This window comes from Cetorhinus maximus, chromosome 4, assembly GCF_964194155.1.
Source record: "Cetorhinus maximus chromosome 4, sCetMax3.hap1.1, whole genome shotgun sequence".
In the NCBI taxonomy this organism is placed as follows: domain Eukaryota; kingdom Metazoa; phylum Chordata; class Chondrichthyes; order Lamniformes; family Cetorhinidae; genus Cetorhinus; species Cetorhinus maximus.
The window spans coordinates 97,141,559-97,164,485 of record NC_135882.1 but is presented as its reverse complement, the minus strand read 5'-3'; the positions used below and the strand labels follow the sequence as shown (position 1 = coordinate 97,164,485).

The following is a 22,927-nucleotide window of genomic DNA, read 5'->3' as shown; positions in this document are numbered from 1 at the left end:
CTGCCAAGTGACTGACGCCCTCAGCCAGCCGGTCCCTCAGCTCCATCCATGTCCTCATCTCCAACCAAGAGGACACCTCCTCCATTGAAGAGTTGGAAATAAGCAGCCTGGAAGACCTATCACAGCGCTTACCCACACCCTCCACCAGAACAGAGACACACACCTAGCTGGGACCTAGACCTAGAGCAGGCTCATGTTCACAATCTGGTGGTCACCGCATGGACAGGTATCTGCAGCAGGGGGAGGCAGGTTCAGCCAAGCTCCCCAGCACTCAGAGGACTGTTGGGGGAAAGGAATCTGTGAGGTCCAAGTCAGATGACGAACCTCTATATTTGGCTTTCCAACTCATCCTGGAGAGTCAGCAGAAGGTGTGGGAACATCGAGCAGAGCTGTTGGGAGTCCTCAACAGAGTGGCTCAAGTGGTGGAGGAGTACTTCCATCTGCTTTCTGATGAAGTGGTGCCCGCATGGTGCCCACATGTGTGCATATGGAGGTCTCCATGGGGAAGTTGGCAGATGCCATGAAGACCCTGGTCCAGCAGAACAGAGTCATGAGTTTCTGCCAGGGCCTTCATGTGACTAAATGATTCTTGACCGACAGATCTTTGGACACATGGAGCGGATGTCCCACAAGGTAGTGGGATCCAGAGTGCAGGATTTGCATCCTTTTCTATCCTTCTGCCACTCTGTCTCATCATTAAGATGTAATGACCCAAAGCATGATGCAGCTTGATGGACAAGTCATTGCCATTCTGAATGATTGGTAACAAGCTCTTTCCCATCATTACTGTCAATGCTGCTGCACTTCAGGAAGAGCCTCATGGTATCTTTGAAGTGTTTTCTTTGTCCTCCCCGTGAATGTTGGGCCATTTCAGAGTTGAGAAAGCAGCACCTGGTGGGGGAGACACTTTTTGGCCATTCATACACAGTGTCTAGTCCATCAAGGTTGATTTTGCAGGAGTTTTACCTGAATGTTTGTGTAGCTGGCTTCAAGAAGGGCACTGGTATTTGTTCGACAGTCCCCCATTGAATCCGTAGGATGCGGTGGAGGCATTACTGATGGAATTTCTCTAGTGTTTTTATGTGTCGCTGATTCACAGTCCAGGTCTCACTGCAGTACAGGAGTGTGGTGACGACAACTGCTCTGTACGCTAGGACTGTTGTTGACTTGCGTAGGTCTTTGTTCTCAAACACTTGCTGCACTAGTGTGAAGAAGGCTAAGCTGGCGCTCAGGGATTGAGTCTTCTCACCATTGGTGAATTTTTGAGAGAGGTGGCTTCCATGGTATGGGGAGTACTCAACATATTCCAGAGTCTCTCCTTCAACATGTATGGGAGGTGGAATATTCGGCTGACTAGGCGTGAGTTGATATATGAGTTGCCAAAAGAAAACCCATATATAAACCCTAGATATATGTGGTCACGAACTGAAAGTCTTCTCATAATGATTGCTCCTGTAAACTGTTTCACATGTTTATAGCCTGCAGCAAAGTATTTAATGTTATGCCAAGGATGTACAATGTGGCAGGAAGAGTAGGGGGAAGAACCCATCTCCTTCAGATGCCATTCAACTAACTCTGAAGTGGAAGGGTTGAGAATGGCCTTCCCACCCAGAAGCCCTATTTAAGGGTCACACCTCACTGTCACTGGCATTCAACCATGATAAGGCCATGTCATGTGGGCAAACTGCCAGTTAAACTCTGGTGAGTATGTCTGTGGCCTGGTAGGGGGGGGGTCCCTCCTTCTTGGGCACCCTTTGTCCAACAAGGTTACACACCAATGGCAAGTGAGGGACCTGCAGGAAACTAATCCCCGCCCCCAACCACCCCCCTCACCCTTTACAGTGACATCCTTCCTCCCAGGACGTCCTTGACTGTTTCTCACGATCACACCCCACTTGCCTACGTTCCAAGGTTCCAGCCATGATCCTCATCCTCTGGCTACTGCAGTATCAGCAGTGGCCCCCATTACTGGTGGCATTGCTGGCACTGAAGAGTTGCTGACCTCTGACTGGCAGGTAGCTCTTGAAGGTGGGACATCTGCCCTGCAGAGGAAATTGCTCCAGGAAACTTCCCTGGTAGGAAATGGGAACTTTGAGGGCAGTCAGCAGGCTTCCTGATTGGGATTTCATCCTGACAGGGCTCCTGGAAATGGCTGTGGCAAAGTTGCCACTGACTCTATGGCCAGTGGACAGGCCCACTGCCGCAACCATTAAATTTTGCCCTTGTTCCCAACACCAGGTTCCCAATCAGAGATGTTTCCAATACCTAGAACTCACCCAAAATATGAAATCACATCTAGGTTAGCACTTAAACTGTCAAGTATATGGTAAGACCGATACTGTCATATTGTCAGGAGCCACTGTGCCCCAATAGAAAGATAGATTAGTATTCTTTAAAGCTGAAAATGTCAGTTGTTTCAACAAAATCCTCTGTTAACTGTCAGCACCCTACACTGTTGTGTCATGAAAATAAGCAACTTACAGCACTGGATGAATTACTACCAGCACAATCTCTCCACCCTGTACTCCTGTAAACGCTAGAATTACTTTAACTAGCTTGTGTTCTACAAATGTATTGCAAAGTAAGTCATATAATTCTGCCTGAAAAATTAACACATGGCTTATTTAAAATTCAGCATTTTCTAGAAAGTAATCAGCTGCCACTTTAAGGGCCACTGGTTCAGTTGTTCAGTGGAAGACCAAAATTACACATTATCCAAGAATGCATAATAAGCTTGGCTGAGATCCCAGAAATCCATTCAACTGTTGTAACAGTTGTACCCCAGGAAAACATTGCTTGATTGACAGCTCTTGATCTCTGATCTATTCCGTTAATTGCATGATGTCTATTTACACAAAGTGAAGAGATTTCAAGTGCTTTCAGTTTCTTCTATTGATATTTTAAAGGACCGGGGTGATTGACCCTTTTACTGGGCTATAGTGAAAGGAGTTTTTTTTAAGAAAGTGAAAAGTTATGAATGAATGACTTTTGTTAAAGCTTTATCACACGTCCCATTGTCAATACAGGGCTCTTTGGTCTATACAGAGTGTATAGTGGGTGAATGGGCATGGAAGTGCCATAGCTTGGCATGGAGGTTATGAGGGACCATGTGGGTTGCATGGAGGAACATATCTTGGCAGGGGGGTATGAGGGGCCATGGGGGTGGGTGGAGGAGCACAGCTTAGCATGAGGAATATGAGGGGCTATGGGGTGAGTAAGGGGCCATAGTTTGTCATGGGGAGTATGAAGGGCCATGGGGGGTGGGTGGGGGCATAGTTTGGCTTAGAGGACAGGGGTAAAACCTTTTGAACTTACCTGTCAAAAGATTTCCTCATCCAGACAATGGTTCATGATACCTCTGAGGTGACCTGCACCAGGCCGCATGCTTAACCCACACTGATGAAAATTGGGGCGCCAAGAAAGCGGTCAGGATTTTTGAAATTGGGTCTTGGCCATTATTTTCCAACTCTACTAAGTCTCCCCAATTCCATGAAAATCCAGCAAGTAGGAAACAAGCAAGCAATCTCTGATAAACAGGAATGGAACTCTGTAGTAATGCTGACAGAGGGATAAACATTGACCAGGGCGCTGGAGAGAATTCTGCTGCATTTCATTGAAATAGTGTTGTGGGATTTTTGATGTTTACCCGAGAGAGCAGATGGGACTCTGGAACTCTCTTAGTATTACATTGGATTTTCAACCTAGATGTTTGTGCTGAAGTCTCTGGATTGGAAACCCACAATCTTTTGACCCAGAAATGAGAGTACTACCCAACTGATCCTTGGCTGATTCAGCTGGATTTAGAATTGGAAAGTTCAATAGTAGGGCCCTCATCTGATGTCCACCACACTCTCTCCCAGGAAAGGAAGTATATGCAGTCAATTTCCGTCTCCAATCCCTCAGAACTGCACTGAATTCAGTTAGCCTAGGTTATGTGCTGAAAATGTGCGATCGACTGAACCAAACTGACAATTAATCTCAAGTAACAGGTTAACAGCAACGCTGGTTCTATTCTGGAGTAAAGCTCCACAAATTGTTGTTGCAATATTCTGTATTATTCTCCACCTTTCTGTTGGTTTAGCAGCAGCACTGCGGCAGCTTAAGGTGGTAAATGGGCAAGAAAACTGCTCTGACAGATAACTGCATTTTTGCCGAATATATAGTCTAGCATTACTTCTGCTGGAAGCAGTTGCCCAAATATTGATAATGATATTTCAGTAAGGCTGTAACATCCAGTACTGCTGGATGCAACTTGTACAGGCAGTCCATTATTACAAGGTGATTCGATATGAAGAAAGAAAAGTTTAAATTATCGCAGCAGGAATGTTTCTTGAAGAGAGGGACATCCTAGCAATGTCTTTTTAAAACCCTCGCTCCATATCTCTAATCGCCTCCAGCCCTAAAACCCTGAGCAGAATTTTCCATTCCTCCACCCAATGTTCCCTCTAAGCTACACGGGTGCCTGGCTACCCAGCAATCAGGAATGTCCCGCGGAGAGGACAAACAGGCTGCGTGGATGTGTGGCAATCTTAAAGGGTGCACCCAGTGCCAGAAATGGGCCATGTGCAGCAAAAAGAAATTGAAGAAATTGCTCCTCACTCTGGCCTCTTGTGTATCTCGCTCACTCGATCCTTCCAAATGAAAGTCCTATATTCCATAGTACCACAAAGTGTTTGAAAAAAATCAAAGATTTCTATACCATATTTTCGCATTTATTTTTAAACAATTAATGGAATTTTCCCTCTAATCTTGTGGAACTGAGCCTAATTGAAGCATCCCTACTGCACACATCTCTGTGAGTGTAGGGCAGGAATTGAACCTAAGACTTTGCTGCTATGATACTACTTATTCATTGAACGCACTCATTGAGCCATCAAGGCAGCCTTTAATAACTGTTTAGAAAAAAATTTGAAACATGTATTAACATGATCATATCTTCAAACAATTTTGATATCTTTTTTGTCTGGCAAGCTTGATTTACAAGAGGTCATTTAAAGGGCTAACATTCCATCAAGCTTCAGGTTTTTGATCAACATGAACTACATGAGCATTTGTATTTGAAAAAAAAATAGCTTTCATCTGAGATTAGTTTTCTGCTAATTAGATAGGGAGCTTTCAAATCTACACATGTAGGTGTTTGACATTTGACCTTTTCAGGTCACTGCTTCCTTTGCGAATGGAATGTGAACACAGAGTTCATGCTGTGTTCTAGGATGACTTAATTTGCAGCATTGTGGACAATCAAGACTCATGAGTATTGCAATTATCTGTGCAGTTTTTCAATCCTTTACAGTAGTACTTTGAATCAGGAAATAATAACTCCACATTATTTTAGCTTTTTAATTGAGTGTGGTTGGAGTTGACAAAGTTGCATGAAAAATTCAGTCAGGCTACTGGCTAACATCTTGTTATCTTAAATTTCCCAGCTACTGTAGCCACTGGTCACCCTGACACGTTCCCAGAATCTGTATTCATTTTTTGCTAAATCGAAATGTTCAACGATTTAATGTGCAGTCAACCATGGCTATACAAATATTGGTTTGCAATGTATATTTACAGAATAATTGCAGGCAGTTTCTTTAAAATTCCTATGTCATCCATAACAAGCTAGCTAAGAGTCTGCTAGTGAGTCTTGTCAATGAGACTTTCAGTCAGATAGAAAGGAAGTTTTTCTGTTCCTGGCTCAATGTTTCTGCTCCAAATTTCCCTTGGGAAGAACATAGATCCAAACAGTGAAAACAAACTGTTCCAAATAGGATTTATTTTGGTAAAACAGAAGTTGGATTCCAATGTGCTTTTCTCCCAGGAGAAAAAGCTAGCAACACCATGTACGCTTAGAATGACTGAACATTGAATGACTGTGCATTCAAGATAGATGTTTGCTTTCACCCCAGTAGGTATGATCAGATTTGGGTATTGGTTAAGGTAAGTGCCTGTTTTGCTTTCTGCTTCTATTCCCTCAATGGTGGTTCAGCGGAGATGCACTCTACTCGCAATCCAAAGGCAGGCATGTGCCTGATCACGTTGGCTCTGTGGTGCTGACTATATGATTCTGTAGGGTAGATTTTCATTTTTGACAAGGGCAGCAGCAGATCAGACAGCCCTCTTCAACACTGCTCAATCTTTCTTTCCATTGACCTCTAGGAAAGAAAGTTGGGCTGGGTGTAAGAGGGGCAACTGATCCGCTACTGCAAATTCTGTCATTTTCAAAAATTAAAGCCAGTCCTAGAAATATTGAAATGATGACATAAAGAGCCTATTTTTCCCTTTTTTGCATTACCTGAAAGTTACTGTTTATCCAGCAGCGCAAGGATTAACATATTCTATGATAGACACAAATAGTATTTTGATGTCAAGTAGTTATTTGTTTAGAAATAGAAAACTCTTAGACATGTTAATAATCTGGAATCTTGGAATGACACTGAAGCAGGAGTCCCAAGGATTGTTAGGATTTGGTTATAAGCCTTATCTAAATGCTTGGAGTGAGCTGATGTGGCTGGTTCACAGGTAGCCTACCCGATGGGTAAAAAGATTTTGGGGTCCTCAACTAAGTGGGGATTGGAGAGGATTATGATGCTTGTGGATTTGGGGGAGCACTCCGGGCCCTCCTAACACAGGAAGATTTTGAATTTACAATGCTAATAAATGGAGCCCAAAATCCTGGAAGACCCTCCCTAAAAGCACTGTGGGTGTACGTACACCACATAGGCTGCAGGCAGCTCACCACAACCTTCTCAAGGGCAATTAGGGATAGGCAATAAATGGCCTAAACAGCAAAGCCCACATCCCTTGAATGAATGAATTAAAGAAAATTCAGCTGTGTAGACTAAAAGATTAACATCAGAAGCACATGATGCTGATGTAATGATGATCTAACATCACATGATTAAATAATAGAGGGAGAAGTCCAAACTCATGCAGAGTTCCTATGATGTACATAGATCTGTAAATAAATGATAATGGTTTTAAAAAACTAAAGTCTTGAGCAGCTTACTTAAGGAAAGTAGACAAACCCCGAAGTACCCCATCTAGAAACTGAACACATGCAAAACATGGTGGCAGAGGACAGTGAGTAAAGGACCGAGAAAAAACTCCAAGAAGCAGCTAAAGACCTGGAAGTCAAGAGATTCTTAAAAGAAAGATGAAAGGAACAGATTCAACATTACCTAGAAGTTGTAGCATCGCAGGTGCAGCAGATGCAAGCTGAGACACAGACCTGGAGTCTGGACAGCAGTGAGCACAGACCAAAATCAACACCAGTGAAGCAGCAATAAGTCCAGAGCTTGGAACAGGCATAGAATCTACACTGCCACTCCCAGAACCTTTCCGAAACATTGAAGGATCATAACAAGCTCAGCACTGGGAAAATTGGAAAAAGAGGTTTTCCAGGCACAGAACTGCTTCTGGTTTACATAAAAAGGAATAAAAGGATCAGGTCACTTCTTTATGTAGTTGGAGCTACTGCCGATGACGTAATAGTGAGACAGGGAGTCGATGAGTCTTCAAGCTCTTACGATGAGGTCTGCAGGCATTTGATTCATATTTCAGTGTTCATAAAAATTTAATTATAGAATGGGCAAAATTTAACAAGTAAAAACAAAGACCAGGTGAAAGCATGGATTCATTCATCAACTGTCTTTACAAGCTGGCAAAAAATTGCAACTATGGAATTTTGGGGATGAACTGATTCATGATTGCATATTCATTGGGATCCTAGATGAAACTCTATCAGATCCCTTGCAAATGAAAGAAGATCGAACTTTAATTAGGGCAGTATGAATCGCGAAGTAACAGAGTTCAGAAAGCAAAATGGACTGCCTGTTCATGGGGAAAGTGAGGTCCCTTGGAAACAAATAAGTGAGGCCATTGAATGTGTAGGCCAGAAGAGGGAAGGCATTCCAAAACAGAAGACCGCGAAAATGGGGAAAAGCACGCCAGCCGCAAGCATGAAAGGCTCTCAGTGGGGCAGGAAAAGCCAGCATGGGCAGGTAGAATGCCCAGCATGGGAAGCAAGTGCCGCAACTGTGGGAAGTTAGGACATTTTAAAATTGCCTGCCAATCTAAAACACAGATAGCTGCAAAAACAAAGTAAATATATTAAGGCCAAGCCAGATGCAAGAAATAGATGAACCACAAAGAAAGGAAATGCTGTTATTGTGGTTATATCTCAGGATTTGTTAGCTTCTTAGCCTGGAAGAGAGCTTGCTGGAGACAATTGTCTTGTGTTGAAAACACATTTATTTATATGCTAACTATTTACAAAGGTTAAGTAAGACAAAGACACAGCTGGAGCTACTTTCTAACATACTTCTCAGTCATCTTCTCTCAGTGAATGATACCATTGTGACATAGATCCTTACGCACATGCTCAGTGGCTGTCATTAGAGTTAACCCTTTACAGAAATAACTTTCCTAGGGGAAGTACATGAAGCTGAAAATAAATACTAGAGCATTAAGCTCAAAGTGATTGGAGACCCCACACTGTTTAAAATTAGACACAGGGGCAGGTGCTTCAATCTTATCTGATAAAGTAAAATGGCTTAAGCACACTCCACTACAGCCATCGTCCATCAAATTACAAAGTCCAGGTGGGACTACACTGAAAGTCATAGGACAACACCTGGCAAAATTAGAATATAAGGATACAGAAATTATTGAACCTCTGTTCATCATACTGAACCAAGAATCATTGTTATTAAGCAGGAAGGCATGCTTAGAATTGAAGCTGATCTATAAAGTTGGTTAAGTTGCTGACGAGCATTACAGCATTACATTCAGGAATGAATTTCCAAGATTATTTACAGTCTTGGGAAAACTGAAGACCGTATACCAAGTTACCCTAAGAGCTGAGGCTAAACCAACTTGGCACTTCACATTGAGGAAAGTCCCTCACCCACTCTTGAACAAAGTCAAGGGTGAAATCAAGAACAATGGTGTTATCTCATTCAGACAAAGTGATGTTCTGGAATGGTCACAGTCCCAAAGTCAAATGGGTCAATTAGAATCTCTATGGATTTAGCTCAACTAAACAAATCAGTGGAAAATGGGATCCATCTGATGGCCTCAGTGGATGAGAGTCTCGCCAAACTAGCCAAGAGTACTCTATTCAGCAAATTGGAATCAAGCAGTGGATTTTAGCAGCTACCTCGGGACAAAGAATCCGGATTGCTGACCACTTTTATAACACCGTTCCATTGTTATTACTTTAATAGATTATCGTTTGGAATTGTGTCTGCTCCTGAATGGTCCACATGTTTCTGGATGATCTGGCCTTCCACCTCCACGTGGTAAGATAGAAGTCCAGTCACCGCACTAATTTCACCCGGTAACCACTTAGGTCCTTCTCCAAAGTTCTTCACAATAAACTTCCTCTCCCGACTATGTCAGTTGAGTCTAGTTTTCTGGCTTCCCTGTCTCCTTTCCACCTTCCCCTCTAAATTCGGCATTATTAAGCTCAATCTCGTCCTGAGACGGTGTTTCAACAATAACTCCGCAGGTTTGACACCTGTTGCTGTGTGAGGGGTAGTCCTGTAATGAAAAAGAAAGCCTGCTAGCTTGGTTGCCAAGGAATCGACAGTAAGCTTTTTCATGCCTGCCTTGAACGTTTGAACTGCCCCTTTGGCCAGTCCATTTGAGGAAGGGTGGTACGGTAAAGTTTTTACATACCGTTAGTGATACCGTTGATGCTGATAAACCGTTGAAACTCAGCACTCATAAATGTCATGCCATTATCGGAAACAACTACTTCTGGTAGTCCATGAATGGCAAAACTTTGACATAGTTTCTCAATTGTAGCGGCTGAAATTGGTGACTTCACCTCATATACATCCAACCACTTTGAATGGGCATCAATAATGAGCAGAAACATCGTTCCCAGGGAGGGTCCAACGTAGTCAACTTGTAACTGCACCCAGGGTCTACATGGCCACTCCCATTGGCGCAACAGAGCTGCCACTGGCAACTTTTGCAGTTGCTGACATTGCAGACAATGCTTTACTAAATTCTCTATTTAGTCATCCATCCCAGGTCCCCACAGGTAGCTGCGTGCTATGGTCTTCATTCAGGGAATTCCTGGATGGGTACTGTGTAGTTCAATTAAAAGTGGCTCCCTTCCCTTTGGGGAACTAGCACTCATGCTCCCCACAATAAGATGCCATCCTGGCTGGTTATTTCGTGTCTTCCATTGATGTACAGTTTTATTTAATCAGATACGAGCTCCTGTCACCAACCATGCAGCACTTGTTCTCGTACTTGAGATAGGACTGGGTCCCGACTTGTCCAGTCTCTGATCTGTCTAGCACATACCAGCGAGGAATCTAAGAAATTTAACGATAAAACAAGTTCATGTGGAACTGGGACATGCTCATCATTTTCTTGTAAAGGCAAACGACTAAGTGCATCGGCATTTTCACTTTGATTGCCAGGCCTATGTACAAAAGTATACTTGTATGCTGCCAGGTTTAAAGCCCATCGTTGAATTCTTGCTGAGGCTATGGGCGGTATAGTCTTATCCTCACTAAACAATCCTAGCAATAGTTTGTGGTCTAAAATGATTGTAAAATGTCAGCCGTGTACGTACTGGTGAAGTTTCTTGACACCAAAGATGATAGACAGGCCTTCTTTTTCTATCTGCGCGTATCTCTTTTCTGTTGCAGTGAGCATTCTTGATATGTAACCTATTGGCCATTCCATGCCATCGTCCATCCAATGAGAGAGCACTGCTCCCACTCTATAGGGAGATGCGTCACATGTCAGTACTAACTCTTTTGTCTGGTCATAATACACTAATAGGTTGGACAAGTGCAACAATTGTTTTGCCTTTATGAAAGCTTCTTTCTGGGGTGCCTTCCAAGACCAACATTGGTTCTTTTTGAGTAGATAATGCAGGGAGGCCAGTACTGTAGACAAATTGGGTAAGAACTGCCCATAATAGTTGATCATTCCTAAGAATGATTTGAGCTCTGAGGCGTCCTTTGGCACAGGTGCCTCTTTTATGGCTCTCATTTTCTCCTAAACCAGGTGGAGGCCCTATGAATCTACGCGGTGATCCAAATAGATTACCTCCCTCGCTTGGAACATGCACTTTTCTTTTTTTAAACACACTCCAGCTTGCAAGAAACATTTTAAGACTTATTCTAAGTTTGCCAAATGTTATTTTTCAGTTAATCCTGTCAGCAATATATCGTCTAAATAGACTACAACCTGAGGCAGTCCCTGCAGTAAGCTTTCCATTGTTCTCTGAAAGATGTCATGTGTTGAGGAGACACTGATAGGCAATCATGTATATTGGTACAACCCTTTGTGGGTACTAATTGTGTCAAATTCCCGGGAGGCGTTATCCAACTCTAGTTGTTGATAAGCATGACTCGTATCAAGCTTTGTGTAGGTGGTTCCACCTGCCAGCTTGGCATACAGGTCTTCGATTTTGGAATGAGGTGTCTGTCTAACTTAGCTACTTTATTAGCCATCAGTTTGTAGGGTCCACAAATTCAGACGCTTTGGTGGGGTTTAAGGATGGAGACTATGGGCGCCTCCCATTCTGAAAACTGCACAGGTTGTATAACAGTCTCTCCAGTCTGTCCTTTTCAGTGTCGACTTTTTTTTGTAGTGCGTATGGCTCAGTCTCACCTTCATGAAGCAAGGGATTGCTTCAGGGTCCACATGATTTTTTGCCTGCAGCTCCTGGATTTTCCCAAGTTCTTCCTTGAAGGTAATGGCGTACTTTCGAAGTAGCTCTGGTATCCCACTTGCTCTCAACTGGAAAATTTCAGCCCATTCTAACTTAATCTCCTTTAACCAATTTCACCCCAGGAGGCTTGGCCTGTTATCACCATCAAAGGTAGCTTTGCCAATTGGCTTCCATAATGGACAGTTACTCTGCTTATGTCTTTTACTTGCATGTCTTTACCGTGTATGTTTTAAGTTTGGCAGCTGTTTCTTCTAAACTTAATTGATGTTCCCCATTATTCAGATACCTGAAGGTATGTTCCCCAATTACTGTAGTGAAAGCTCCCGTGTCTACTTCCATTCTAACAGGTTTGCCATTTACTTTCGCTGTGACAAATGTTGGTTCTGTCTTTCCAACTTTCAGAATATACAATGAGTAAATGTTTGAATTTGTTGTTTCAGGCTCTTCTACATTGCAGATTTCATTGGACTTTTGTTTACAAGTCTGCTTGAATCTTTCCTGGCACTGCCTCATTATATGTCCATTTCTGTAACAATAGTAGATTTTTTTTAACTGCCAATCGCTAAAAGACTGCTTGTTTCAGCCTCTATTAAAATTATTCTTTGATTTCGCTGCTAAGTTATTTTCTTTATTCTTCGGTTAGCGGGGGCGTTTTCCCACTTCTCGGCAGAGTCTTGCATTTTCACGCCCTTTTCTGCTGCGGCTTCCCACCCGGTGTGGGGGATGGTGCCATTTGGCTCACCCTGTATTGCCTTTGAATCTCTTACTGCACCTTCCATGGCCAGTGCTATCTCCTGCGCCTTCTTGAAATCCAAATTCACTTTGGACAATAATCTTTTCTGAATAGCGTCCTCATTCACACCACACACTAAATGATCTCTGAACATATTTTTTAGGGACGTACCAATGTTCCGTTAGCTGCTTCACATTTGCCACGTAGCGTGCAATTGTCTCACCCGGGGCTCCATTGTGTGAATTAAACCTGAACCTCCGCATTGTGACTGACGGCTTTGGTTGGAAATGACCCTTCATGAGGTCCACCAATTCAATGAAATTTTTTGAATCTGGGGCACTTGGTGCCATCAAACATTGAATCAAACCGTAGGTTTTACTCCCACATGTACTTAAGAGGATCGCTCACTTCTTCTCCTCCCCCGTAATCTCATTCACTTGAAAAAAGAACACGAGGCATTCTATGAAATTTGACCAATCGTCTGTGGCTAGTTCAAAAGGATCAATTCTCCCAAATTACGGCATTTTGAGGGAGGATAACTTCTTCAATTCTAACGGAGCTTGCTACTTACAATCACTGGGTGAGGTACAGTACCAATTTCTTCCTAACTTGAATTCTTCTGTTCAATCCTGTTTTATCCTCATTGCCAGTTAGTTGTGAGGGTGGCCAAGTTGCTATTCTTGATAGAGTCGATCCACAGACACTTCTTGGGTGGAAACTTTAAATTTATTTACAATGTACTCAGCAGCAACTACACGTGTGCTTTCAACTCTAACTCTATCTCTGCACTGCTAACTCCTGAGGTAGCCCACGCTACTCTCCTATTGGTTATGCAGATCATGTGATCTTCCTTAACAAGCATTATTCTTAAAGATACATTACACACTAAATAAAACCATAATTACTAATGCAAGCTATGCTTGTCTCTAATGGCTATTGTGTCAATGGTGGCCGAATCACCCATCACCTGTAGATTCTGTCTAGCTATTAGTATGGCTTCATACTTGCATCCACTTTGTAATAGTTCTTCCATGATGCATTTGGGTTGGCCCAAAATGTCTTTCGGAACGCTCCCATTGGTGTAGGTGCTATCACAAGTTTGGTCATTCTGTCAGCTCTGCTGCCATTCAGTCACAATCATGACCCTTGTCTCTGCATCTATTTATGAAGTTGAGCTTCATTTGTAACTGATCATAACTAAGTATTGACCATATTTTTTCTGGATTTTTCAAATGGTTGTCGGACAGAGCTGACATATTCACTCTGCGGGGGCCTTCATTGCCTATAACAATAAATGTTCATGGCTTTTTTGTCTGGTTTGGAAATATTGAGGTCCAGAAAACACAGCTCGACACATTGCTGAATAAAGTAAATTCAGATAGGAGATCCGTTGCCTTCCAATTGTGTGTTAGAAATTTTGTGGTCATCATTTAGGTTTTGCAGGATTTTTAATGTTATCTAGAGCTTTTGACAGCTACGCAAATTTCTTCCAGCTCTTTTTGGTTAATTTGGCTATGAATTGCAGTACCTTCAGTGGCCACTGTCTTAAGCTGGTCATGGGTTATTGCTCGACTGCAATGGTGACAGTGTTGAGCTCTTTCTGATTGTTTTTTCCCAGTTTTATGCACTGAAGGTTCTGTAGGTGATTGCCTGATACATTGGCAATAGTCATGATGTAGTCATCTTGCGTCAGTCAGCCATATCTGCTACCTTTTGCCACCAAGAAGAACCAAAGGCAGGTTGCTGAGTCACCAGGTATACCCAATTTACACCTGGCTCATGACTCGCCTCCATCAATCAGCCACACATGAAGAGTGCACCTACATGCAGCCACCAGGTACGTTGTGGGGCCGGCCAGCAGCATCCTGAAACAATGGTTTTGCTGACCTTTGGGGGAACCTTCCAGCATTCACCAGAGCAAGACTCCAAGTCTGTGGTGATCTGTTGCATCCTCCACAACCTTGTCATCATGAGGGGGCAGCTCTTTCCTCTAGGCCTTCAGAGAGCACATCAGGAGGAGGAGGAGGAAGAGGAGGAAGGAAGGTGGCAACTGGGACCCTTTTGCTCCAGGTGAGCTGAATGTGAGCAGATACTCAGACTCCGCTTCCTCCCTACATGACGGTTGCTCAACAGTTCCCCACCTGTCAATCCATCTGTTGTGTGCAATCATGGTGTTCGCAAATGAAAATCCTGAAACAAAAGCCACCAACTAAAAAACTATTCCATGACTTTATCCAACAACACATCCAATAATACAAATTCAACCCATGTGCATTATCTTAATACCTGTCTTGCAGATGCCTTTGTCTGTCTAGTGCTCCTATATGGTGCTACCACTGACGGTAGCCAGTGAAAGGCTGCTGACTTTCATAGGGGGAGACTACAGCTGTCCTTGCAGGATGGCCTTGAGCATGTTTCGGCCTAAAAGACCTGGCTTGGGGCTGCACCATTTCGGCACAGGTAGCAGAAGTCTGTGTTGGCTGGCTGGAATGCAGCAGCAAGAACATGGACACAAATGCTGTCATCCAGAGAGAGGACGGCAGGTTTGTGCTCCCCAGAGCCAATGCCACTCCCCCAGGGCAGTGCCTCAGCAATCCTAATAATCTTTTGAAGCACAGAGTGCTGGACTGCTGTGAGGGTCTGCAAATGCCTTTCAGCACTGGTATCCTGCATGGAAGCAAGCATAGAACTCATGACCTAAGTCTGAGCTTCCATGGCAACACAACTTCTGCAATGAAAGCTGAGGTATCTGCGCCAGATGTTAGATCACGGGTGAGTCCACAAGTGTTTCATGGAATTGCCATCACTTCCACACTGGAAAGGATGGAGTCCAGCTTCTGCATGGAGCCCTGTGCCAAGTTGGGGCCGGACTCCTCCAGTGACAACAGACTATGTGGCAGGCCTGCCAACACACCAACCAACTCAGTGTACATACCCATCACCATTCTCCTGTAGAGGCCCCATCAAAGTCCTCAACTGAATCATCAGCAGCAAAAATCATCTGTGACCTTACTCTCCATGAGCTAGCATACAAACTATTCTTTCCCCCTTTTCCTGGTTGCAGCCCATTGGTGCCCAATGATTCATGCCCATTCGCTGACCTCACCTCTATACAACCCTCTAACGTAGGTGCAGTGCCAATATCTGTGCTGGTGGCTGTGATTATCTGATCAAGCGATGATGATTCTTCATCATCAGAGATCTGGTGTTGCAGCACCTTTCATGATGAGGCAGCACTGCTGTTCAGTTGGCAGTTGTATAGTCATTTCTACTACTTAAGAAATCATTCACTTATCAATATCTAACATAGGAACAGACTGGGAGCATGTAATGACAACAGACTGAGAGTATGTAATGTGCAACAACGATGCCATTTTTTGAAGTTATAGCAAAGCTATCTCACAGATGGTGTTATATGAAAATATCTGTAATATATTCAATACTGCATCTTTTTGGGAAAGCTTACAACAGACTTTCAGTCCCTCTTGATATTGAATGCTGCTGTTGCTATTGGTAACAGCTCAGGCTTTTGTAAAACATTGTCATAATCACAACTTCCCTGCTGATAAAAAAAAACTCTTAAATTAGATGCTTTGGTAATGGATCTCTTAATAGCTTACAGGAGGAATTTAGATATTAAAAAATCAACAGTTATAGCCCAGATATGATACAGTAAATACTTTTTATCCTGTGTAGCCCTCTGCATTTCATTGTAAGACCAATTATGTGTTTCCATGTCCTCGTAAACATATCAGTAGGTGGTAAGAATTCTAAAATTTTTGTGATTAGCAGAACAAAAAGATGGTTCTCCAATTCATTAGCTTGAACCTGCAGGCTGTCTTCTACCTTTCTACAATTCCACCACATTTCAGATCAAATGACCTAATCTTGCAGAAATCTGGCTGTGTGGGAAATGGCGCAATACAAACTGAATGGCCTGGAGACTTGTCTAACTGTGCTGCATTTGGTAATGAATATCTCCAAACAACTGCTACAGGGATATAGTACTGCACAAAACCCACCGAATTGTTAAAGAAGCATATCTACTGCTGTTGTAATTAAGGACTGAGCCTTTGAATAGTCGCAATTAAGAATTAAATGCTTGCATTGGTGGCAGTAAAATTTTTATACATTACATAAGGAAAAGGAGTAGATCATTTAGCCCCTTGAGCTTGTTCTGCCATTCACTGAGATGATAGCTAATCTGATTCACAACAATATAATTTGCACAATAAACACTGTACACAATGTAAATCATTTATGTATATCTAAAATGGCAGTAAAATGTTCAGACAAGGAAATGGTTTGTGACTTACCAATGCTTTATTGGTATTTAAGTATTCACATGAACATTTGGAATAAATTGAAGTTTAAATTTGAATCAAGATTTCCTGAAAATCACTGTTTTAAACAGAAATTTTTAAACAAAAATAAAAGTCTTCTCGGGCCTCCAATAAACTGAAATACACAGAATCGCCAGGTCACCCACCATGAGAACAAAAGAATTTGCAGAATCACATCTAATGTTGGACACTGTGTTTTGAGTTTTGCAAGGGCTGGTTGGGTACAGTCTGTATCCTGCCCGTTGTGAACAGCGGCTAGGACATGTCCAACATTAGATGTGATTCCGCAATTGGATAACATTTGCTAAATAATCCTCAATGTGCTAAGAATTACGCTGACAACCAATTTAAAATTTCACTCGGGCTCACGGTGTGGCGCATTTGCATGTACTGGAAGCTACATATATTAGTACACAGGGCCCTGTTCTTTGCAGGCAGAAAGAATATATACCTACATTGTGCCTGTTTCAGCTAAACAAAATAAGTGACAGCCATTTGTTGACTCATTCCTCAGGGCAATGCCTTGACCAATCAGGGTCAAGCTGTCTGGTTTAAATTTCAAACAATGCTTGGCAGTTAACTGTCAGTTACCATCAGTGGTGCATTCTCCATGACAATGCGACTTGCTAACTAATCAGCACTCTCTTCACATACAGTATAAATTGTTGTTTTCCCCCTTTTATTGTTATTCTTGCGAGTGTCCTGATGAGTGCAAGATGAAAAGCTTAGACATGTCTCTTTTTTCAGCAATACTCAAGTTCTGTACTACCAAACAAAAGAAATAAAAGCAGACCCTTCCAGCCTGGCGCCATTCACTAAGATCATGGCTGATTTTCTACCTCAACTCCACCTTACTGCACTATTCCCATATTGCTTGATTTTCTTGGCATCCATCCAAAAATCTTTGTGTTAAAGAATTCCAAAGATTTATAAATCTTTAAGTGAAGAAATTTCTCCTCATTTCAGTCCTAAATGGCTGACCGCTTATTCTGAGACTAGTTCTAGACTCCCCAGCCAAGGGAAACATCCTCCCAGCATCTACCCTGTCAAGCTCCTCAAAAGTTCAATATGTTTCAGTGGGACCCTACTATATATACCCTACTGGACCGCTAGAGAGGTTACATTACTCGTTAATTTGGACACAGATCAATGTGAGCTTCGGACAGCCCAGACGTTTACTCACTAGGCATCAGGGGAGCTTGGCCACATATAGAACAAGCCAACACAGAGAGACAGCGATGTATTGACTAGACGTCAAAGTACATGAACATTTATTTATCAAACACCAGGGAAACAGGGATATGTACCCAATAGGATCATAATAACTGGAATACATATTCAACTGATCATTAGAAAGCATGGAAATATTCCTTCTAGAATGCAAGAGAATGATAACACATATCCAATGAGTTCTCTAGAGAATGCATAAAATAATTTGCAGATCAGTGATTCATGCTACGGAATAAATCGTTCCGCATTATAGTACTAAGTTGAACATTTATTGCAGAGCTTGCAGTCCTAAAAACAGCTCTGGTTAAATTACCACGAGGGTTAATTAATCTCAATAAGCTATATAGTCTGCACTATAACATCTGGATGAATGAATATGCTTATGTTAAAACAAAAGATTCAAGTCTTCAGATGAGTTTCACTTTTATGATAATTCTGATTCACACCAAAAGAATGTCATGACCTCTTCACTTTGAATGTAACAAAAACAACAAGCAACTTACAATTACATATTGCCTTTAATTATTTTAAAAAATAACAAGGCACTTCAAAAATGGACACTGAGTCAGGAAGGGAGAGATTAGGTGGGATGATAAGGAGTGTATTTAAAAGTAAAGGAAGTGGTCAGGAAGTAGAGTAGTCATGGAAGGAGTTCCAAACAGTAGGCCCAATGCACTGACGGTTTGATTACCAATGTGGGAGAGAAGGCAGCAGGTTTCACAGAACCCAGAATCAGAACAAATCATTCAGAAAGAGATGAAATTGCCTGAGGTTGCAAAGATAAGGTGAACACATGCTATGGATGGATTTCTAGATAAGGACAAGGATTTTCAGTTGAATACATTGGGGGATAGAAAGCCAGGCTAGATCACTGAATACGACATTGATGGAAACTGGGATTTAGTGTAGTTGCAGTATGTAGAGGGCGGAGGATTGAGAGCTACAAAAAACTGTGAAGACCAAATCAGACTGGATTTCCTACCTTGATCCAATTTTAAATCGGGTGGGATAATACCAGAAAATCAGACAAAACTAAGCAGTCAGGCCTATCACTACATTTCTGCTTTGAGCCAGATTTTCCTCCACATGCCTGTGCTGGGTTGCGACTGTGTGGTTGCGACTTTCCCAGCAATTATAAATTGCTGATGTTAATGCTGATGAACCTGGATTCCTGGTGGATTTCCTACTGTCTATCCTTTTTGTTGCTGCTTCCCAGGACATGCTGGAGAAAGGCAGCTGTAGGCCAAAGAAAGATGCAGTAATTACCCCAAAACCTGTAAATGGACAGATAGGGCTCAATAGAGACCTTCTCCTCTTTCAAGTTAGCAACCACCATTTACCTTTATGGGTTTTGTGTTGTGTATATATACATATAACATATATATATGCTCACTTACTAGGTGGTCTACATATACTCATACACAGGGATCTGCCCTCCGCAGGCAAAAGGAACATATCCAGGCCAGCAGTTTCAATGCTGCTCAGGGGCCAAGGAGGGGAAAGGAAAGGGGAAGTGCCTCGCTTTTGAAAAATGTCGCCCTTGACCTATGCCTTGGTACAGGGGGATTGCACCTGATTGGCAAAGCCTGATCCTCCCCTCTAACATGAGGTATATGAAAAGCTAGTTTTTAGGCCAAAATTCAAGGTGTGGTCCTTCACGAGATCCATTTTTACATGGGAATATATGGTAATTTTAATTTTACTTAGCTTTGACAAATATAACATTGTTCAGATAATGTGATGCAGTGACAAAAAGCATATAGTTCTTCTGACTGTTTATCTGCAGTGCAGAATTCTTGATCACAGTTGCATCACTGCAGTTTTCTTGCATAGTGTATAAAATGAGGTAAAGAAGTCATACTAAGTAATCACTCACAGTGTGTTCAGGTTCTTCTGCTTCTTAAAGGCTCCTGGTGGGATTTCTCTGATCCTGTTAAATCTCAGGTCCCTGCAAGATAATTGGTAAAATTTAAACATTGATCATTGAAAGTGCTATTTTACTGGTCCCATATTGTGAAATAAATTGAGTTGAAGTACCTAGGTCCAGCTGCACCACAAAGTGGCTGCTTTTCTCTCATTGGAATTCCCATTAATACCTGGTTCTGTATATTCAGATGGGGAAAAATTCCTGAGCCAGAATTTCATGGAGCAGGAGCTTCCCCCCATCAGGGGGGATTGTGCAAGAGCAGGCGCGGGTGGGCGGGTTCCCGATCGGTGCCCCTGGTCGGGGGTGTGCCGCCATTTTACGTGGGCAGGCCAATTAAGGCCCGCCCAACGTGACGTGCAACCGGGAGCGCTATGTGCTCCCTGCGCGTGAAAGAGCGCACAGATCTCCCTGAGGCAAAGAGCTGCCTCATGGAGATTGGCTCAAATGTGAAAAACAAATTAAAGAATAGAAAAAATTTTACTGACATGTCCCCTTATGTGACACTGTCACATGAGCTGGGACATGACCATCACTTTTATTTGAAGAATATGTTAAGATTTTAAAACCCTCATGAAACCTGATCCCACCCGTGGATGAGGTTTCATGTTTTTCTGAAGGTCGCCTGGGCTCTTCGCCTGCCCACCAACCTTAAGGTTGGTCAAGCAGGTCCATTAAGCATTTTAAGTCCCTCATTAATGGCCTTAAGTGGCCATTGACAGGTCAGCGGGCATGCAGCCAACTCGGCTGTGCCCCCGCTGAGCTGAAAATCTAAATGATGCGCGATGACATCGGGACACCCACCCAACGTCACCGCACGTCATTTTATGCGTCGGCGAGCAGGCCCTGCCCCCACTCACCATAGGGAGAATTCTGCCCATGGTGTTCCACCAGGTGCGCGCCCGACCTGAACATGCGTAAAATTGTGCAAGATGACGTTGGGCATGCGTACCAATGTCACAGCACAAGCATGTAATATTGAGGTAGCCAGGCACACATGGAAGCCAGAGCCACGCCCGCCAACAATTAAAAGGCCAATTAAAGCCATTAAAAGGCCTATTAACTCAAATTTTATGTTGCATGTGCGATTTTGTGCTCGTCGCACAGGTGAAAAGGGCAGGCGGGCAGCACGTTTTTATCAAATTGTCACCCAAGTGCAGGATAAAAGGTCCCTGGAGCACAAGCACTTTCATTTTATTGGTGATTTTGCTGCCGTCATGTTTCTGAGTTTTGGCCAATTTCCTTTTGATTGCACTGGCTTTCTAAACTGGTTCACCTACAAATCTGTGCCAAAGTTCTAACAAAATAGATCAGTCTGTACAAACCATGGGGAACACTGACGTTTACAAAAGATATCGGCCTTGAAAATCCATGGCCATTTGGCACATTGCCACTGTAATTATATGGGGAAGTTGTGGGGGGTGGTGGTGGTGTTGAGCTGGGAGTAGGGGCTCTCTGAATGTCAGACTCCCCATGACCCAGGCCTTCAATATGGCCCAGCATACAGATACTGCAGGTTTGTCATTGAAGGAATCCTAACTGACCCAGCTGTGGATGTGGAATATGACCAGATCCCTACATATTTAAAAACAGTTTTTTAAAAAGGATTTCCCTACATAAGAGAACAACTACACTTTGTCTGCAGTCCCCAGCACCCCCTCTCTCACTTCACACCCACCATGGCCACTAGCCCTAGCTGCGCCACCTCAGCCGGGCAGTCCAGAATTGCTGCAATAGCAGGTAGACCAGATGCACCCTTGATGGTATGGGCGTCTACCACGTTGGCACATTCTGTTCTCTGGAATTCAGTAAGTTATGGGTTCAAGTCCCAGTCCAGAGAGTTGAGCACATGGGCTTACAGTCCCAGCACAGTCCTGAGAGAGTGCTGCATTGTCTGTGGTGCCAGTGTTCAGGTAAGATGTCAACCTGAGGCCACATCTACCTTCTCAGATGGATGTAAAAGATCCAACATTGTTGTCAATGGGAGCTTGCTGTGCGCAAATTGGCTGGCCGGCACATTCTCCTCATTATAGCAGCGATGACACTTCAAAAAGTAGTGAGGCACTCTGGGACGCCCTGAAGTCATGAAAGGTGCTGGGGAAATGTTATTCATTATCTTTTATTTCTTCACTGTGTAAGTAGTTGAAGGGAACCCCCTCCCCAACTCTTTTCCCCCCTCCCACAGCTTCCCCACTGCTGCCACAAAGTTTAGTTGGATCAGTGGCAGATGCTGGGCAGGATCTGTAGCTTTTCAAGGCATATTTCAGAAATATAATATAGACATTGAGTCAGTGAAGGTTTTAGTCAGGATCAGTTCATAGCTGAATAGCCCCAGTATTAACATCAAATTTGTTTACATGTTGTAGGACCTCTCTGTTTTTCCACTGGAAGTTTAATTGAAGTTACCAAAGTCCCGGGGGACACCATTGGACCCAGCGCGCAACTCGTTCACACCCCCACCCAAGCTGTCAGGCCAACCGGAAAACACTATGGGGCTGGAGCTGCATGGAAAGGTGCATTTTGGTGTAAGTGCAAAGATGCAATCACTGTCAGCTCCTCACAAGGCAGCTGAAGTGCAGGGAGATCCTTTAATTTGAATGGGAATAGCAGGCACTCACAATACAAAGGGTGCATCAAGATCTGCCTGCCTAGGTTGTAGTGGTACAGTGGCTGTCTGGGAGGGGGCCCCCTGAAAATAGCCTTAAGTGGCCATGCTGCGTGAAATCGTGTGGAGAACGTGACCTTGCCCAGGAGTGGATTCTACATCTGCTTCCAGGCCCACTGACTTTGCGAACACGGCAAGCGTGCAATTCAGGCCCTGGTTCCTACCATTGCAGTGCACATTGCACATTTCCAGTAGGATGGGGCAGTAGAAGGAGGTCCAGTGCTGTTTTGAGAACTCCCACGTCTTCTTTCTCCTTTTACAACATGTTTATGGCAACAAAAAACATTTGCTTGACTCGAGGTTCAGGGCTGCCAGATGAATAAAATTAAACAGCCGCAAAGAA

At 43.2% G+C, this 22,927-nt stretch overlaps 1 protein-coding gene across 1 annotated transcript in view; it reads right to left on the bottom strand.

The window, feature by feature from the left end:
- Positions 1-22,927, bottom strand: part of LOC144679777 (peroxidasin homolog) — a 660,879-nt gene that overhangs the window by 444,404 nt on the left and 193,548 nt on the right. Inside the window, exon 2 of the mRNA XM_078540527.1 lies at positions 19,872-19,943. Coding sequence (XP_078396653.1) covers positions 19,872-19,943 — 72 coding nt within the window. The remainder of the gene's footprint in view (positions 1-19,871; positions 19,944-22,927) is intronic.